General features: G+C 33.4%; 2 protein-coding genes, 1 long non-coding RNA gene and 1 pseudogene across 3 annotated transcripts in view; 1 reads left to right on the forward strand and 3 right to left on the reverse strand.

Annotated features, from left to right (window-relative positions):
* LOC149481782 (uncharacterized) overlaps positions 1-19,239 on the reverse strand; it is a 270,870-nt gene that overhangs the window by 13,849 nt on the left and 237,782 nt on the right. The window lies entirely within an intron of this gene.
* LOC149481785 (uncharacterized) lies at positions 622-1,768 on the reverse strand. The gene is made up of 2 exons (XM_089704793.1): positions 1,675-1,768; positions 622-1,534 (listed from the first exon to the last, which is right to left on the reverse strand). Exon 2 carries the CDS (start codon positions 1,527-1,529, stop codon positions 714-716), a length of 816 nt encoding a protein of 271 aa, XP_089560919.1. The 5' UTR covers positions 1,530-1,534; positions 1,675-1,768; the 3' UTR covers positions 622-713.
* Snx1 (sorting nexin 1) lies at positions 2,577-19,107 on the reverse strand. The gene is made up of 10 exons (XM_089704829.1): positions 18,883-19,107; positions 18,299-18,397; positions 17,828-18,071; positions 15,924-16,109; positions 15,160-15,281; positions 14,223-14,429; positions 7,146-7,262; positions 6,660-6,779; positions 5,983-6,135; positions 2,577-5,077 (listed from the first exon to the last, which is right to left on the reverse strand). The coding sequence occupies exons 1-10, from the start codon at positions 18,970-18,972 to the stop codon at positions 5,027-5,029; spliced, it is 1,389 nt and encodes a 462-aa protein (XP_089560955.1). The 5' UTR covers positions 18,973-19,107; the 3' UTR covers positions 2,577-5,026.
* On the forward strand, positions 7,828-9,604 carry LOC149481787 (uncharacterized; annotated as a pseudogene).

A 19,239-nucleotide genomic window follows, 5' to 3' on the forward strand; every position in this document is an offset into this window, starting at 1 on the left:
TTTTTACCTATCACGACACTGAGTAATTGATATTTTAATATCAAAATCCGTCAAATAATCGTATACAGAAATTATAAATAATTTTGGTAGTAGCGTGCTAGACCCGCTATAATAAATAATAATAGTTAAAAAAAAACCTAAAAACACGCTTTTTATAGAAAACCGAACTAAAAAATATAAAATTTTATCAAATTAGTGTATTGTCATCGGTCCTCAATAAATCTACAAAGTTTGAAAGAAATCTGGCAGTTTAAAGTGGGTCAAAATCGCGCCCAAAGAAGTCGGTTACAAACATACAGGTGAAGCTAATATAAAGCGTGTAAAAAGACACACTATTAATTGTTTATACAGGACATATTTTTATTTAGGTAGGTAGCCGATATCCGGTTGCAGATTGCGGGGTTAGTACTGTCCGACGCTAGATCAGTCGCAGACCCCTTGAAACAAAATCTATACGATAAGTTTACAGGGTTTTAAAACGTTATCTAAATCCATTATATTAGGTAGGTATATGATAATGATAAGTCAGAATGTGATTCGTAGTTAATAGGTTTAAAGAGTTTAACACATGAGATTAGTAGATCAATAATTATTGGACTAATCGACAATAAAAGACAATAGGAATTTGATATTTACATTTTTATTTTTATGTATGTATACGTATATATAATTTATAATGATTCAAAAGTATGAAAATTTACTGCATAGGTAAGTTAACGTAAAAGTGGGTCAGGATACAATCTTAGTGGATAATAAGAAAATTTGTCGTTGTCTTCATTCACAGGCCCTTTTTCATTAACATCACCGAAATTTACGCGAAGAGAATCCAATTCAGAAGGTGCTAATGGTACAGCCACAAAGTTGTCGCTTCCATCCATTTCCGAATTGTCGACAAATTTCACAGCACGAAATTCATAATCTGAAGGCGAATTTACGTTAACGTCCAAAATGGGAATAGATGCCACTTGAATAGCTTCATTCTGCTCTTCGTTTACTGGGTGTTTGACCACTTCTCCATCAGCATTGCTTTCTGCAAATGCGTCACTATTAGGAAGATTGTCCACCACTTGCACAGAGTCTACTTGAGGAATTTCACCATCACTCTTGATCTCTGAAGGGCTTTCCACCACCATCACTTTTTCCGCATCATTCGAATCAATTGCTAAATTAGCAACTTGAATGGGCTCATAATGAAAACCATCTTCATTATGAGGAATATCAGCAACCTGGACTATTTCTGGATTGATCTGGAGAACACGGGACGCATCATCGATTAATTCTTTTAAATCGTCCATATCTGGCTGCAGAGGTTTGATATCTAAAAATTTAACAAGGATAGCTTCAGGAACATAAGAGTCATCTGGGTTTTCAGCTACAGCCACATCTCTGAAAATTTCTAGTGGGATTGAATCTCTTCTAAATTGTTGGGGCACGTAATTTGATGCCACTTGCACTTCATCGACCGCTGGCCTCGGGATTGCCGAGACGGCGGCGAAAATACAAGCAAGGCTAAGGAAGACTTTCATCATATTATCTGCAACGAAAAAAAAAAATCATTAAATTTTTAACTAGCTAAAAAATAATGTAAAAATTGTTTACTCACAAACTGCGTTATAAATATTGCAATAACAAAAACGATAAAATATTATCTATAAATAAATAACTGGGCCTTACCTGATAGTTATGATATTGTTCACTAAATGTGATAACGTTGGCGTTCAATATATAGGCAATCAAAGAGACAAAGTTATCGATAGCAAGGGCTTGATAAGTACCTTTTATCAGATATGTGTGATTTGTCCACGTATGCCCTGACACAGATTAGAGAATAGTTACTTCGTAAGCCCTGATTAATAATTAATTAGTCATAAAATTGCTTATTCCATAATGATCAAAATTTAATAATCCTTTTTTGTTTTCATTCAACTTATTGGAAAGGAATCTTATAATACTACGAACCGCTATCTCTATCAATTTAATTACATGTATTAGTATTTATCTAATACAATGCAGTAGTCTTTTCAGTGTACTGATTTCGAAATCATAGGCAGATAGTAGGTTAATCTTATCTGGATGAGTCCACGTAAGATTTAATCAAAATTCGACCAATAAAGATGTACATACAAACAACTTTTTTAACTATGAATCATATTAAGCAATTATCATTTTCTTATTCTGGTTCGTTTCATTATTCATATTCATACCATTTTATTATACTAGTTACTCATTGTAATCGTTGCGAATATTTCTTAAAAAAACTCTACACAACGTATTATATTACGACCGTAACAGGAAGGTGTCAGGCAAGATAAATTATTTATATTGAAAGTATGGGCCTATGCCCACTAATTCGTTCCGCCACCGATCAGCACAGTGTCAACAATAATTGTAAAATAAGCCGACACACATGGCTTCGATACGTCCTTGATACGCTTCTAAAGGCATTGTAGAGCATATAGGTACTGTTGTTTTCCGATCCTGACACGTTCCTATTACGGTCACAGTACGTAACGTTGTAGTGGGTAGTACTTAAATATTTAAAAAAGATAAGAGGCAGTATGAAATAAAACGAATAATAATGTTTAAGTAAATAATATAATTGGAATAAAGTACAATATTTATAATTCGAAACAAACAATATTTATACTTTTCTTTATAACTCTTCTCCATACACCAAATTACCGCTAAATATATTTGGCAATATAAAAATAATTATACATATAAGACTCGACATTTAATGAGACTAACTAATTTCTTGTCAAATGGTCACTCGACCATTATTTGCCCGGTTTAGACAGATTTAGTAATAAAGTGTTTAGTGCTAATATCAATCACTAATACTACGTCCCTAATGTGAGTGATAAGTGCTTAGTATTAGTGAGTAGTGCAATTGAATAGAAAGCGAAATTTACTAAGCGAGTCGAACCTGATTGCGAAGTTGTTGCTTATTGTATTGGTGTAAACAGTTTAACAATTTAAGTTGACAAGTTGTACTGGCAAGTGAAAATCAAATGGCTGGTCACTTGTAGCTTCCACTTTTTCCTACGTGTAAACGGTTACTTCTCACTTGTCAATATTGGGGCATAGTGGTGTGACAAGCACTAAGCACTTAGTATTAAACGTTTAACCGGACATAAAATTGGGTAGATAACATGAACAAGCAGTTCCATTCTCTATCGACACAAATAACCTTAACTATATTGGAATACGATTTCTAGTAAAATATGCATTTAAAACAACAAATATAAAAATATAGACAAATGTGACGTTGACCAGAAATAAGGTTTACGACTTTACCGTCTAAATTTTTATAATGAATTTACTTTGGAAGATTATTCAATACCTAATTTCTGATCAAGTTTACTCTTATGATATAAAAGCAAAACAATATTATGCAAAAACTAATATAATTATAATAACAAAGAGGACATAATATTATGAAGATGAATATATTTTAAATTTTTTCATGTCGCATTTCTTTGATCGCTTATACATTACCAGCTTTAAAAAATACAAAAACTTTTATACACAACATAGATTCAAACGAAATTCTAAATGCATAATGTCTGTGACATTTGAAACTTGAACTACTTGTTTTTTTTTTACAAATTACTTTAATTATGTAAGTACTAAAAAAAACAGTTTTTTTAATAAATCAAAATTGGAACTCCACAGACTATCTAAATAACGTCTTAATCTCGATTTAGAATCAATACATAGATAAAATATTATAGACAAACATTAATTTATTATAGATAACCTCGTTTTGTCTTTTCCTAATTTGGCCAAGCACAAAAATATAGTATTGCAATTGCGTAAAATAATCAAACCAAACAAAAAAATAAAATAATACTAAATTCAGACTCGTTATAAGGAATTAATAAATCCGTTACCGACACAGCCTAATACATAAAAACTTTTTTGCATTTCTTTTTTTTATAAATGACGTATGTGTTTTAAAATTACTTGCCAGCAATGTTCTTTAAAAAAAAGACATATATAGCCCTTTAAATAATACTATCTATGAAAATTTGGTTTCAAACACTTACCAAAGAAATGAATTTCATACCATCAGTTATATTTTTATATCATCCTAATAATTTGAAATAGACCTCACATTACATACATACAACATGAATAGAGATCAACTTACTCTTATTTATTAACATTAGAGGACATAGCTGACTTATGTATAATGAAAACTAATTTAACATTTATACAAATATAGTTTTAACTTTACATTTAAAGTTGTGAGCGAACATTTATTCTTTATACAATTCCTGATATCTAAAAAATACAACGACAGAACCGTATTGGAATGTTTTTTTTGTAGTTTCAAATATGAATATACAATCAATGAGTTTTTAGCCTACACGATTTAATCAACTATATTATTTTAGCAGACTTATAATTGGTGATCTACAATGACTTCATGACCTAAGAAAAATGTATTAAAAAGGACACAAACATATTTGAAAATCAAGTTTATTTGGAACAAATATTCTGTACAATTAAAATTCTCATGGTTTAAATACAGTCTGTCGTTGTATGTTGGACGAATCTCTCGTGACGTAACAAATAACAATGTTTTGTTTAAAAATGTAATTATCTTTTTCTTTGAAAAATAAATACAAACTATTATCTTGATGGTGAATCATATTCTAGATAAAGACTTGAAAAATAATATAGATAGATTTACGCAGGGGCCATATGACGACATGATATGACTATTTTGTTTAAGTATGTTTTATATTTTGAAAAATACATGTGTCTTGTTACGGATGCATTTATATGATACATCCTATTATTTACAATAATCTTTTCTATTTCCATTTTCAAAGAAATAATGCCAATTAATACCAAAATACACAAAACGAAATCCAATTTTTTGACAGTTTCTACAAAGACATAGTTCTTATTAAGCCAACACATGGCCCTAGGAGAGAATTCGTCACATAAAAAAAAAAAACAAAAATAAAAAGTGCAAATGTTAAGACATGTGAGCGCAGTGAGCGCCGCACCGCACTCATTTGATGGCGCGAGCCTCTGGCAGGAACGCGTCCCAGTAGCGGATCGACTGCAATTGTAATAAAAAATATATTACGATAATTGAGATATACATATGGAGACGACACCGCCTACATCACTTATGTTCCGCTCAACATACGCCATATGGCGTAACTGCACGCTCATTTTTTATTTGTTTTAAAGTGAAACGCATCAAATATGCCTACGTTTGTGTTACGATATTGCACAAATAATACAAATAATACGGAAAAGTGCAAAGGAATAACTTTTATCGGTAAGTACCTAACTAGATAATAATTTTTAAAACTTAGTTAGAGCAAAAAAATGGCGCACAGATTTTGTTCGTGGTGTCTCCTCCATGATTACGATATTATATTTACGGCTTGAGAAAGATTGGAAACATTGTATTTGTGATTGTAATAAGGTTTTATTATGTGCAACTGTTAAAATAACACAATAACAAATATTTATTTGAACCTCAATTAAAGTACCCAATATTTTACCAACAACATTTTATACTTTTAATTTTTTTTCACTACAATTTAAAGCATGTTTGTAAGTCAATCTAAACATAATCTATATTGATTATGATTTAAAATAGTATTGTTGATAATTAATTGTGTAATTTTAATACTAACATAGTTTTTAAGGTAACAAGATACTGACAATTATATGGATACTAGCTTTCCGCCCGCGGCTTCGCCCGCGTTTTCAAAGAAAAACCTGTTCCCGTAGGATTTCCGGGATAAAACCTATCCTATGTCCTTTCTCGGGTATCAAAATATCTCTATACCAAATTTCATGCAAATTGGTTCAGTAGTTAAGGCGTGATTGAGTAACAGACAAACAGACAGAGTTACTTTCGCATTTATAATATTAGTATGGATTGCAATTATCTGAAATAAATCAAATTAATAAATAAATAATCTACATTAAAGTTCTACAATTTAATACCTGAGCCTGATGCTTCATGTGTTCTTCAAGATAGCGAAGTATCGTGGCTCTGAGCTCGGAAATCCTGATTTCCTCCCATCTTTCCAATTCCTTCTTGATAACGCGCGAAATTTGATCGAACTCTTGTTGCCCACGCTCTACTTTCGATTCCCACTGAAATAGAGTTCATATTTTATTTATTTCTGACTAAAGGGATGTTAAAATTATAGCCATTTAAGCGAGCGGGAGAAAGAATTTTCTCGATTTTTCATCGATATTTTTAAGCAGGTTACCTCTCTTCGAAGATAAAATTGATAGACGTCAAATGTTGCCTATTAAATTGGCTCGACAATAGTCTAAACAATCTTTTATATAATTATTAGCAGCCTGACCGATAAAAAAAGTAAGGGAAAGTATTGTGTAATAACTACTTATACTTATTCTATTTACGTTCGGAAATATATGCTTAGAAATTAGAAAGAAAAAAATTGGTTGTTTGTAAAGTAGGTTTACGATCGAGATGTTTACGTGATAACGTCTTATTGGTGGCAGCGCTCGAGATGAGACGGGAGATCGGTCCGTCTCTCTCTCGTTATACCTGCGATCGCGCTCGTTAGGTTTTGGTGTGACACAAGTTTCTGAACATGTCACCTGACTAAAACGATTTTAAAAACGTTATCACGTTAAAAAAGTAATACCTCAATAATTTCGTTAGCAGCTTGTTCTATTTTTTCCGGCCGATTGGCGATTTCAGCCTTAGCCTTGTTCTCTCTCCGCTTCGTGAGCTGCATCTGTGCGTGTTGCCAGTTTTGGAACACCTATAAAATAAATGTTTAATATAAAAATTATGAAGAAATAAACTTCTTAACAAGTACTTAATAAGATATATTCAAAATAGCTATATTTTAATGTCTGTGATAAAAAAAAGCGTTTGCCGAGCACACGTGTCAGAAGTGAAACTTATTTGGCAAGATTCAAAGATACCAAACTACTCGTCGCCTTACTACATGACGTGACGGTATTGTCATGTCGCAACCTTGAAATTTCACTCTCAACGCGCCAAAAGAATTTTCACTTCAAAAATAAAGTTTTTAATTGAAATGAATCTGTGACTTAACATTTTGACAATTAATATAAACAGTAAACAAAAATATTGTGAAAATTAATTCAAAATCTGTATTGACCTTAACTCGTTCATGGAAAACATCTTTGATAGCACCAATGAGACCGAGGTAGTCTTTGATGTGTTCCGTTAGCACGTAGAAGTCCGTGTTTGACTGTTCGATCCTTAGATGTTCTATCTGTGGAGGAAATAATAAGTTATTTTACAAATTTTATTTTCCGCAAAAAACTTTGTAATTCATATTCATACAAATCGAGCATGAATACAAATTACAAATAAATAAATAAAAATAAACATACTTAATTGACACGGCCACATGTTTTTTATACAAATATTTACTGCGAGTCGGCAGCCGTGCAGCACTTACGAGGCGAGAGGGAAAAGATCAGAGGGGCTAGTATGAGTTTGATCGAGTACGAAACGTTACTATCGCGTCTGCGTCACAGTGAAATTTGTATGGGGAATCAAAGCTCCCCCATACGTCCGCTAGGGGCGCTGTTCGATTTCCCATACTAATTCGGCTGTGACGCAGACGCGATAGTAACGTTTCGTACTCGATCAAACTCACACTAGGGGTACAGAGCAGTTGATAACGCGGCGTGTTGCGGGTCGGTGGTGGCGAGACGAGAGACCAGTGTACTGTGCAAGGTGTGTAATGCAGTGCACCGTTTACAGTGCAGTACCCGCGTTTACTCGCAGTATTACAGCAGTATAGTACAGTTCGATTCAAACTTAATGATTGACAAGTGTCAACAGCGGAGTTAACATCAGCTGTTAGATTTTAAATTTTAAAATTACATTAAAATTAATTAATTAGTGCTAAAATAGTAAATATTAGTAATTATTAACTATTTTATTGATAGAAAAGTGAAAATAATTGTGAAACACACCTTCTATGTGATCTACGCAACGTTTTGTATAACGCGGAGGTCAACGTGTCAACGGTTATCCGAATTCGGAATTCAAACATCTTCTCCAATAAACCAGGGGAGTACTAGTTTTAAAATTTCATATTTAATTATAAACGACACCTACATTCATTTGTAATACTAACACCGCTCATATTTAATGAGCTACGTCACAATAAATACATTGGCATAAAAGTTACCGTCTCACTTTGCTTGACAAGTTGGAAGCAATTTAGAAGACAAAAACTTATCGCCCCAGACAATATTATTCTTTACTCTTTACTACATCATACCGTTAATCACTTAATATCAACATTCAGTTCTATCATAATAGTATTCAGGAATAATTATCTCATACATTTCCTTTCATCTGTTTCAGTAACTTAAAAGTACAACATGCTGACCCGCAAGGCAGTAGCTAAGGACATGGAGAATAAATTAAAAGCTACACTCCATGATTTAAAAGCTTCACAATCTTTATGTGAAAAGCTCATACAAGAGCGGGATGAAAGTGAATTAGAGATTTAAGGAATTATAAAAAAGAACTCTCTTCTTAAGGCCGAGCTGGCTGAACTACACATAAAATACATTTATAGTGAAGACAAGTGCAAAGCCCTACAAGACGTTGTGGACAGTTTCCAGCAGTGCTCTAGTGACCATGAGAAAGCTCTTAGCCGTATCGCTGAGTTGGAATGTAGCTTAATGGAAGCGCAAGAGGACAATCCCAAGCGGCAATGCAACACACCAAGTAGTCTTCATGATGAATTAATTGAATGTGGACAGTTAAGTGGCTCTATAAACTTTAAAAAATCAATTTCTCTTCGCATAAGAAGTTAAAAAAATATCTTAGAATAAGTAAGTTCATCAAGCGTACGCAATCTATTGTTAGAAACTAAAGAAAGACAACATAAACCTTGTTCAGGAGTTAGATAAATATCATAGGGATCTAGAATACTATAAAATCTTATATGATGTAGAAACAACTGAACTTAAGGAGAAGATAGACTCCTTAAGTCAAATGTTAACTGATGTGAACCAGAAATACTCTTCTGCCCAAATGCAAATTAACGAGCATATACAAGAGGCAGATTATCTTATTAAGTTGAGCAATGAGAATATGGATCGTTTTGAGTCGCTGACCAATAAATATGTATGTCAGTGTTCAAACTATGACAATGAGCAACCGTCGCCCCATAAGCCTGACTACACAGGCATACATAGTGTTAAACCCACTACCACAATTCCAACCAGTAATACTAAATACCTTTCAAAGCAGGAAATAATTGTGTTGTCAGATAATATTGGTCAGGGATTTGGCGCTATGCTCAACAACTTAGGGCTTAAAGTTACTAATGTTTGTACGCCTAACAGTTCATTTAAATATATAATCAAATCACTGGATCATTTCAGCTTTAATAAGAATAATATTGTAATTATATTATATGGGGACAGTTTAAATATAAATAATAAGGATATTGATGTAGGATTAAAAAAAATGTTAGATATTAGTAGTAAGACTAAATGTAAATTTATGTTGTGTACCTTGCCATACCTACCTGGTTTAACACAAGAACAAAATAGATTAATTCATAATATGAAATCATCATCGTGATGCATTTATTTACTTTGACATTAACTCATGTATTAAATCTTTTACTTTGACAAAGAATACAGTGTATCTGCCATATAGATATAAGCGTGAACTTGCTATGTTAATAGCATATAATATTAACCAGTCTGGTACATGTTCGGTATCAGACCATCAATCTACTATAATTTTATGTAGTAGTAATTTTATACATCAACCTAAGTGTAGACAGACAATCTAGCCCTAAGCTAGATTTAAACTAGTAAGTATATAAGACAACAGCTAAGCAGTCTTTATCCATTGTGCATCAAAATATTCAAGGCTTGGCTAGCAAATTGTTAGAAATAGAATTGTTTCTGAATGATAACAATATTAAAATATTTTGTGTAACAGAACATTGGCTTAAACAATGTCAGTCGTTAGTAAATATTGAAAATTACAAATTAAAAAGTATATACTTTAGGACACAGGCTATTCACGGAGGTTCTGTTATTTTTGTACATGATAGTGTAAAATGTAAAGAACGAACTGACATTGTTAGTCTTTCTGTAGAACGGACCATTGAACTGTCCTGTGTGGAGCTGGAGCGTTATATTATTGTTTGCGTTTATAGACCCCCTTCCAGTGACTATAATATGTTTGAGACAGTCATGGAAGAAATATTAAAGCGTCTAAGCAGGAGTAAAAAAAAAGTTATAGTATGTGGTGATTTTAATATTGATTTACTTTTACAAACACAAACGGCTACACGAATTGTTAATTTGTTTCAGTCATTTAATCTATATAAACTTTTTAATGAACCCACACGAATTACACCTACTTCTGCAACTTGTATTGATAATATATACTGTGACTGCATCTGTTTAGAGAAAAATATTCTCAATACATTGACTTCGGATCACTGTGGCCAGAAAGTAGTTTTTGAATGGGATTGCATACCTACATTTAAAAGGATTAATGTTAGGCCTATAACTAAAAAAGGCATTAATAAATTTAGGAATAATATTAATAAAAACCTGCCCGTACTAAATGATCAATCCTATCCTAATAGTCCTTGTGAAATGTTTAAAAATCTTTTTAATTTAGTACATAAAGAATTTGAAAAAATATTTAAAGTTAAATCTTTAAATATTACCAAGGATTTACCATTTAGTAAATGGGCGACAGCTAGTATACATAGGTGCAGGAACATTCTTTATGAATTATATGGTATGAAGCAATATAATAAAGACCCATCTTTTCTTAGTTATGTTAGAAATTACTCAAAAATTTTTAAAAAAGTTTGTTTCACTGCAAAGCGTTTGTATATCAAAGAAAAAATACGCGACTCTGATAATAAAGTTAAAACAGTTTGGTCAATTATTAATGGTGAAATGGGTAAAAGCAAATCAAGTAATACCATAAAACTTGTAAATAATGACAGGGTTATTGACAAAAGTGCTGATGTTGCGCTTGCTTTTGAAGAATTCTTCAGTAGTGTCCCTGCTACTATTACTAATAGTTTAAATTCGTCTTCAGCACTTGCAGAGACCTTTTTGAGAGACCATGTTGCGGAGTGCAGTACATTATTTGAATTACGACACGTAACTGCTAATGATATTGTTACTGCCTTTAAGACGCTTAATCTTAAAAATACTTGTGATCTTTGGGGAATGTCCGTAAATTTAGTTAATAATATAATAGAAAATATTGCGAAAAATTTAGCTTCCATATTTAATAAGTGTTGTGACTATGGTACATTTCCTAATTTACTAAAGCTTAGTAAAGTTATACCTTTATTTAAGAAGGGCGATCAAGAAGACTGTAACAATTATAGACCTATCTCTATTTTACCAACATTAAGTAAAGTATTCGAGAAGTTAATATTAAACCAATTGAGTAGTCATTTTGCATCTAATAATTTACTGCACACCAAACTGTGTGAAATAGTTCTGTTTGCAGATGATACCTCATTAATTTTTAATGTGGATAGGCATGACCCAAATGTTGACGAAGTGAACAGTGCTCTTTTACACATATCTGAATGGTTTACTGCCAATAATTTATTATTAAATGCCAAAAAAACTACTTGTGTTGAATTTTTACTTCCAAATGTAAAAAAGTTGAACAGAGATATTACCTTGAACGGGGAGGTATTGCATCCTACTGAGTCTACTGTATTTCTAGGGTTAACATTGGACGAGAAACTACAGTGGGGAGCCCATGTCAACACCGCTGCAGGTAAGCTCAGTTCTGCTGCATTTGCAGTCCGAAAAATAAGGCATCTCACCGATGAAGATACGGCTAGATTGGTTTATTTCAGCTACTTTCATAGCATTATGTCCTATGGAATTCTACTGTGGGGCAGGGCTGCAGATATAGAAACTATATTTATCTTACAGAAAAGAGCCATTCGCTCTAAGTATATATAATTTACGTGCTCGGGACTCACTAAGAGATCATTTTAAGAATACTGGTATCCTTACTGTACCATCACAGTATATATTTAATAATATTTTGCATGTACACAAAAGCTCTGACTTACACACAAGAGTAGGAGATAGACACGATTATGGCACAAGGAACAAGAATAGAATTGAAATGCCATTTTTCCGATTAGCTAAAGTTAAAAATTCATTTATGGGTCAAGGTATACGCTTATACAATAGAATTCCTCACAATATTAAAGAGTTTAGTAGTTCTAAATTTAAAACTTACATAAAAATGTACTAGTTCAGAGAGCGTACTACAGTATTCAGGAATATATGGACGATAAAGACCCATGGAGGGTTGTCGCGTAAACACCACAGGACAGTTCTTTGGCATATTATGTAGTTAGGTAGATATAAGTTACATATTATGTAAATTTATTGACATTATTTAAAAGAGCAACTATGGAGTTTCTTGCCGATTCTTCTCCATAGATACTGCTTTCCGAATCGGTGGTAAATGTTAAAAATACTATGTAATGACGATTCGAAAGTGCTACTAAATAGTAGTCTAATTGAATAAATGAATGTTTGAGTTTGAGTTTGAGTTTGAATGGCGGTTCGGAAGTTAGGTGCAGGTGCGAATGCGGGTGCGCATAGTGCCCTTTACGTTTCTCTCATATCTAAAATTGCGCATCGGATCGTACGATGTTCCGAGCGGCCTTTAAGTTTGAATCGTACGATTCAATTTTTTTACCATTATTCATTCAATTTTTTTACCTATCATGATTTTAATGGAGAATGTTCACTAATTTTGATTATTAGCAATCCATATTCTCTGTCAAAAATAAATAATACTAGTGAAAAAATTACTTCGATACGTCAATTAGTTTCCGATTTAGAAGTAAAACAAGTTGTAAACGCCCGGTGATGGTGTGACGTCACACCACAACACGCTCAATCTGGCTCACTCAGTCCGCTAGCGATCGCGCGCCCGTGCCGTCGAAATTATAATTAAATACTTTTAAAAATGTCCAATCTAAATACCAGAAAATCATGTGTTGTTCCTAAATGTAAAAATACAACTACCAATTCGCCGGATAAGTTGTTTTTTATAGTTGCAAAGGACGTAAACTACATATTATAATATTTTGAGAACATTGCAGCTGTTTTGCGTTATCCTTTGTTTTCTATCTATACAAGTTTTAATCTATACTAGACTGTGCTTCTGCTCTGCTCGTATGGGCTAAGTATAGGTAGATGGCTAGTAAGATTTTTTCTTGTTTTAAGTTGAGAAGGATATTGAGAACTCTACTAAAATATAAGTTGGTCGGGGGAAGAATTAAACAAAAACAGGGTATAGTTCCACACAAATTCAAATGTCAACAGGAAAATGAAGATAAACCTCAGAGATCAGCAGTGCAAAAACGCAATCGTATAGAATATTTTGAGAAACTTTTAAATAAAGATGAAACTTTGGCATGACTGTTATTTTATTAAACGAATAATAATTAGTAATTACTATTATTGGACTATTAACGAAATTCGCGGATGAAAACCCATCAAAATACTGCGCAAGCTATAACACCTACTACAGCGCTGCAGACTTGATACTAAGCGCGGGGGCGCGGCGCGTTGTGACGTGACGTCACAAGCGGTCACGTGACTATTAGCGGGACTCGATATTTTTCGAAACTTTGAATGCGTATAAAATCAAAACTACTTGGTATTTTTGACTACGATAAAAACTAGTGTATTGGTATACATACAGGCTTTACTGAGACACAATTTTAAGGGATTTGGCATACCTAGTAACATTCTTCATTGTTTATTTGTTTTCTTTGTTTCAAATTGTTTGTTTTCTGTGTTTATATCATTGATTTTAATTGTATTGTGTTTATTGTGTCTGGTGGAGTCAAATAAATGTTCCTTCCTTCCTTTCTACAATACACGCGTTCACGCACAGTACCCGTACTCACGCAGTACCCGTACTCACGCAGTACACGCGCTCACGCAGTACCCGTACTCACGCAGTACCCGTACTCACGCAGTACACGCGCTCACGCAGTACCCGTACTCACGCAGTACCCGTACTCACGCAGTACCCGTACTCACGCAGTACACGCGCTCACGCAGTACCCGTACTCACGCAGTACCCGTACTCACGCAGTACCCGCGCTCACGCAGTACCCGCGCTCACGCAGTACCCACTCACACTCAGTACCCACGCTCACCTTCTCGTGCAGGTCGGACAGGTGCGAGAGCGCGCGCGAGAGCGGCGCGTGCGGGTCGGCGGCGGCGGCGGCGGCGATGCAGCGCGCGCCCTCATGCGAGCGCGCCGCCAGCTCGCGCCGCTCCGTGGCCAGCGCCTCGCACGCGCCGCACAGCCGCCGCAGTCCGCTCTCGAGAGATTCCACGCGGGCCACGCGCTCCTCGAACCACTGGAAACAGTTAAAATACGCGTCATGTAAAAAGAACGCTAGATGAAAGTGATATGGGGTGTGTTTGCGCATGGATCGAGTTTTGCACGAAAGCTATGTGCCGATTATTTTATTTTTGAACTAGCGGTCCGCCCCGCCTTCGTCCGTGGTACATATTTACGTTTTCTCTACATAAAAACCATCCTCGTACTTCAAGGAATATAATAAAAAAAGAATTATCGAAATCGATTCAGCCGTTCTCGAGTTATGCGCTTACCAACACATTTTGCGATTCATTTTTATATTATAGAAGACTAGGCTCGCGAATCGTGGCTTCGCAACAACCTATTTGTTATTCTTATACTACCTCGTAACACCAAATAGACCGATAAATCGCCAATGAGCAGTTTAACCGTCAGCGTTCTTTTTACTTGACACGACCTGTAAAACATAATTTACACGCGGGCTACGCGCTCTTCGAACCACTGGAAACAGTTAATACATACATAATTTACTAAAAGGTAGTATGGTGTATCTATATTTTCGAATCATGTATTGTCAGCCAAAACCTACACAAGTCATATCAAATTTACGTTACTAATAGTTTAATGGATTGGGCATAACGATTTAAGATTAAATTCCGCACAACAAATTGATCGGAATTTTTTTTACACAAAAACATGCATTTGCGTATTTTCAATATTCCTAGCAATATTATCATGCCATTTACAATAGCTGGAAAAGTACTTACAGGGTCGGATTCATCCATTCTGTATGTTATTTTATTAACAGTTTCGCCTACTTTGTTGAACAGTCGCAACATACCAGCTCCACTTAATGCTGATGTGCTTGTTGCTTTAGGTAAGTCAGATTCTAGGAAAAAAAAATATTATTATAGTCAGGATATTATTATAGAAATAAATGTTTTTTTCTATTACGATATGAGATTGTTATTGGTGTATAATTAAATAATAATAATATAAGACAAAAAATAAAAATTGTCATCCAAAATATTGATTTACTGTAATACAGCACTATAAGCAAATCTAGTAATTGCATTATGAGCTATGAAAGTCAAGGTCAATAAGAATGTTTTTCATTACAGTTTTTATTACCGTTAATATATCATGCAATATGGACACTGTATGATGTTGATGTATGGCCAATGCCCTTGATAACTAAAAGTGATTAAAAACATTCAACATTGCCCTGATAATTTAGTAAGAATACAATATCATTATGGACAAAAATTTATAAGTCATTATTCATTAACATCCACACGAAAAATATTATAGCAAATCTCTGTCTGTTCGTTACTCTTTTCTAAATAAACTACAGCACAAAAATAATAATTGAAGACCCAGGGTCAAATATTGACAGAGTCCTCCTGAATTTAATTTAATAAATTCCTCTAACATTGTAATACAAATTGAGAGGTCTTTAAAAAATTTATAATTTTTTCATATAAATGAAATAATAAAACCAACACATAAGTCGTAAAAAAAAAGAACTTACCAGACTCCAAAAACTCCCTAAAATCGGGATCTATACACAACACGGGGTGTTGGGCAACCCTATTCAAGAATCGCTCGAGGGCCGCTCGCCGCCGCTCTACGAACTGTGACTGTAGCGAGTTGGACCCAGTGGTACCATTCGCACTTTCCGTCGATGGTGTGGACGTCATCTTTAGCTTTGTTGTGCCTGTGTTAGAATAGAAGTAATAGTGTATACGAGGCGGTTAAGAGAATTTAATTTATAAATAATAATGGACATTGGATGTGTAATAATTTTGTAACATATTCGTCGAATAATGTATAAAACTACCAATTATTTAAAAACGTATTCTAATTGCCCGTATTTGACAGTTTACAGTTTAGTTTATTTTAATATTATCGTGTAATACTTTATTGGACGGATAAGTTTTATCCGAGCATTGAAAAATCGGCCCTTATATTTGTAAAGCATTTGAATAAATGCTTTATAAATATAAATTTATAAGGATTAGAAAAAATTCGATTCGAACCCGCGGCGATCGAATTTTACCTATTCTTTACACATTGAACTAGATTTTTTCCCAGATTATTTTCTTATTTTCTGCTTAGATATAATTATAAGTAGCTGAATTTTTTTGTCATTAGTGATTAATGTTTCTAATTTGTTGTATCACAAAAATAGAAGCTCATTGCTATAATCCTTAAAGATTACCTCATAATCACATTTTTAGCAGGCATTATTCATTCACCTTGGCTTTAAGCTTGTTAAAAGGTAAGCCTATTAGGTTATTTTGATGGAGTTTAGAGCAATGTTTAAATAAATGTATGTATAACAAATACAATGACTGGTGGTTAATGCACAAAAATTCTTGATTTAAGAATTTTTTTTTAACTATTAAACAGTCCGTTTCCGACTCGCAATGGACTTTTTGTGGACGGTTGGAAGACGTAAATTTTGACGTAAATTCTGTCGACATTCAATGAACAAGCTAGTCAAATTCAACTTCGATTCAAAGTTAAAATCATTAAGTGGGTGTTATATTCGCTATGTTCAAAAGGCATATATTACAATCCGCTAGCTAGTTGGATGTTGAGTGTCGCGTTAGTCATTCAATCATATGACGACGACATATATAAATGAAACAAATTAAAATACAACTATGGAAAACTGACATGTTATATTGTATGACAAAATATTATACAGTAAAAAGTAAAGTTGTAATTCTTTTTTTGAATCACCACTTTAATCTTATCTTTACAACATAAAATTAAAGAAAGGTGTTATAAAATTGTAATTTGAAGCTATTATCTCTGATTCCAACTTGAATCATTAAGTAGTACATAACTAGTTTGCAAGAAATTGCAACAACTCTACACCTTTCTCAAAATAAGCTAAAGTTATTGTGGAAATTATTATAAAGAGATGTTTTTTATTTAAATAAATGGACAATCTACCTTCGTTATCTTAATGGTTTTTCAAATAATTGTTAGTATAAACTAACTGGCAATGTAAGGTGTAATATTTCATATACATATATGAATCATGTTATTGTCAATTTTTTAACAGTTCTTTATATTAACTATGTACATTGGATTCAACTCTTGCCTAACTGTTATGTCATAAATTAATACTATTATACAGGATTTTATCCACTAAGTATCAATTGCATTTAAATATATACTTCCTTAATTGAATTTAAATCAACCATTAGCTGCTCAATGGAGCATTGAATTAGAGGAAAATACCACTCTGCAGATAAAGTTTCAATCTTTTTTCCTGTTTTAACCCATTGACCACCGTAAGCCCCGATCGGGGCGCGACACAATAGATTTTCTATTGTGTCTGTGATTCCGAGGACTGATGGATTAAGAAGGAATTGGCAGAAATAAATGGTAATTTTACAAAAAACTATTTTTTTTACTTACCTACAATACTTTTTTCCGGTGCAGGAGGTATGATTCTACCTGACCGTAGATATTTTTCTGTTAGTTTCTCGTGTAAGCCAAGGAAGTCGCTGAAACGGCGGAGAACGGCAAATTCGTGCTTGCTAAATATTGGCATGTTAGTTTTTGTGAGGACCCTGTATGCAACATATGAGCTCATGCCTTCACCAATTTTTTGAGGCTCCGTTACCGTTACTATTATGTTGTTTGCACGCTCTGTGACTATCTAGAACAAAGAAAGTTCACTTTTAAATATAAAAGGAACTTCACACTTAATTATTTTGTATGTGGCATAAAATGGTCTAATAAAAAAAACTTCCAAAAGATTTTTATTTAGTAGGTGTTTTCTATTTTTACTGTACATATGATTACATATGCAATAAGCTAAGCAATGTGTGTTTCTGTTAGTGTTATAATTATTGATGAATTCAATTTTAATTCATACTATATTACCTCTTCCATTATAGGACTCCCAATACTTGATACATCTCCAATGGAAGCTTTTTCTAAGCTTTCCCTTACTCCATTTACCTCTGGATCTAAACTAACTTCCTGCAATTTGATTAATAGTAAATAATTTTTATCTAATCCATTAAAAGTGTATGTATAGATTCTATTGAATATTCACAATCAAAGATAGTCTAATACAAACTGTTTTTATTGTCATAAATATTATGATAATAAAGATAATTTATTCATAGTATCATTTAAATAAAAAAAATGAATAAAACATGAGGTAAGTACTGTAAATAGAACAATAGTAAGCCTATGTTAAAGAAGAAAAATTAGTGATCATTATCAATTAGCAATAATCATCATACAGCCACGTAAAGTATTTTTCTATAAATACAAAGTGCGCATCGAACATTAATTTAATTATCATACAAGTTCATTAGTGTGATAAACGATTTTAAAACACGTTACTCAGGGCGTCAATAGATAATAGGATAGAAATGTTGAATAAAGGGGCGTCAACGTCCCCTGATGAACGCCGGGCGGACGCAAGAAATGCTTCAAAACAGATTCCTATAAGATACCTGGACCGCTGAAGCAAAAAGGTCTTCGTCATCTCTGTTCTCGTTGTTGATATCGACATTGCTAAACGGTGTCTCCGATCCGTCCGACATGATTAATGGTTTTAAATAATCACAATACTTAAATCGGTGACACTTAATGCGACTACAATTCTGAAATTACAGAGATAACTGCACAAACGAAAACTACAAATTGTATTAAAAATGACGTTCCGATTTACGAATCAAATGGACGCGTTGACATTTATACGGTGGTACCAGATAAAAAAAATATGGAATAGTCATAAGATATAAAATATTACAAGACATACGATATTAGGAATAATAATTGATCTGATTACGCATTAAGGATTGGAATAT

The sequence above is a fragment of the Colias philodice genome, chromosome 16 (assembly GCF_061535455.1).
Source record: "Colias philodice isolate Cphi_HAF_F1 chromosome 16, ilColPhil1 Martin Lab GWU primary, whole genome shotgun sequence".
Classification (NCBI taxonomy): Eukaryota; Metazoa; Arthropoda; class Insecta; order Lepidoptera; family Pieridae; genus Colias; species Colias philodice.

Excerpts from the sequence above, each read along its gene's own strand:
- LOC149481785 (XM_089704793.1), bottom strand. The coding sequence starts at position 1,529 with ATGATGAAAGTCTTCCTTAGCCTTGCTTGTATTTTCGCCGCCGTCTCG.
- Snx1 (XM_089704829.1), bottom strand. The coding sequence starts at position 18,972 with ATGTCGGACGGATCGGAGACACCGTTTAGCAATGTCGATATCAACAAC. Across the intron at positions 16,110-17,827 it reads ACCGGAAAAAAGTATTGTAG|GCACAACAAAGCTAAAGATG; the intron begins GTAAGTAAAAAA and ends ATTCTAACACAG. Across the intron at positions 6,136-6,659 it reads CTGCTAACGAAATTATTGAG|TGGGAATCGAAAGTAGAGCG; the intron begins GTATTACTTTTT and ends ACTCTATTTCAG.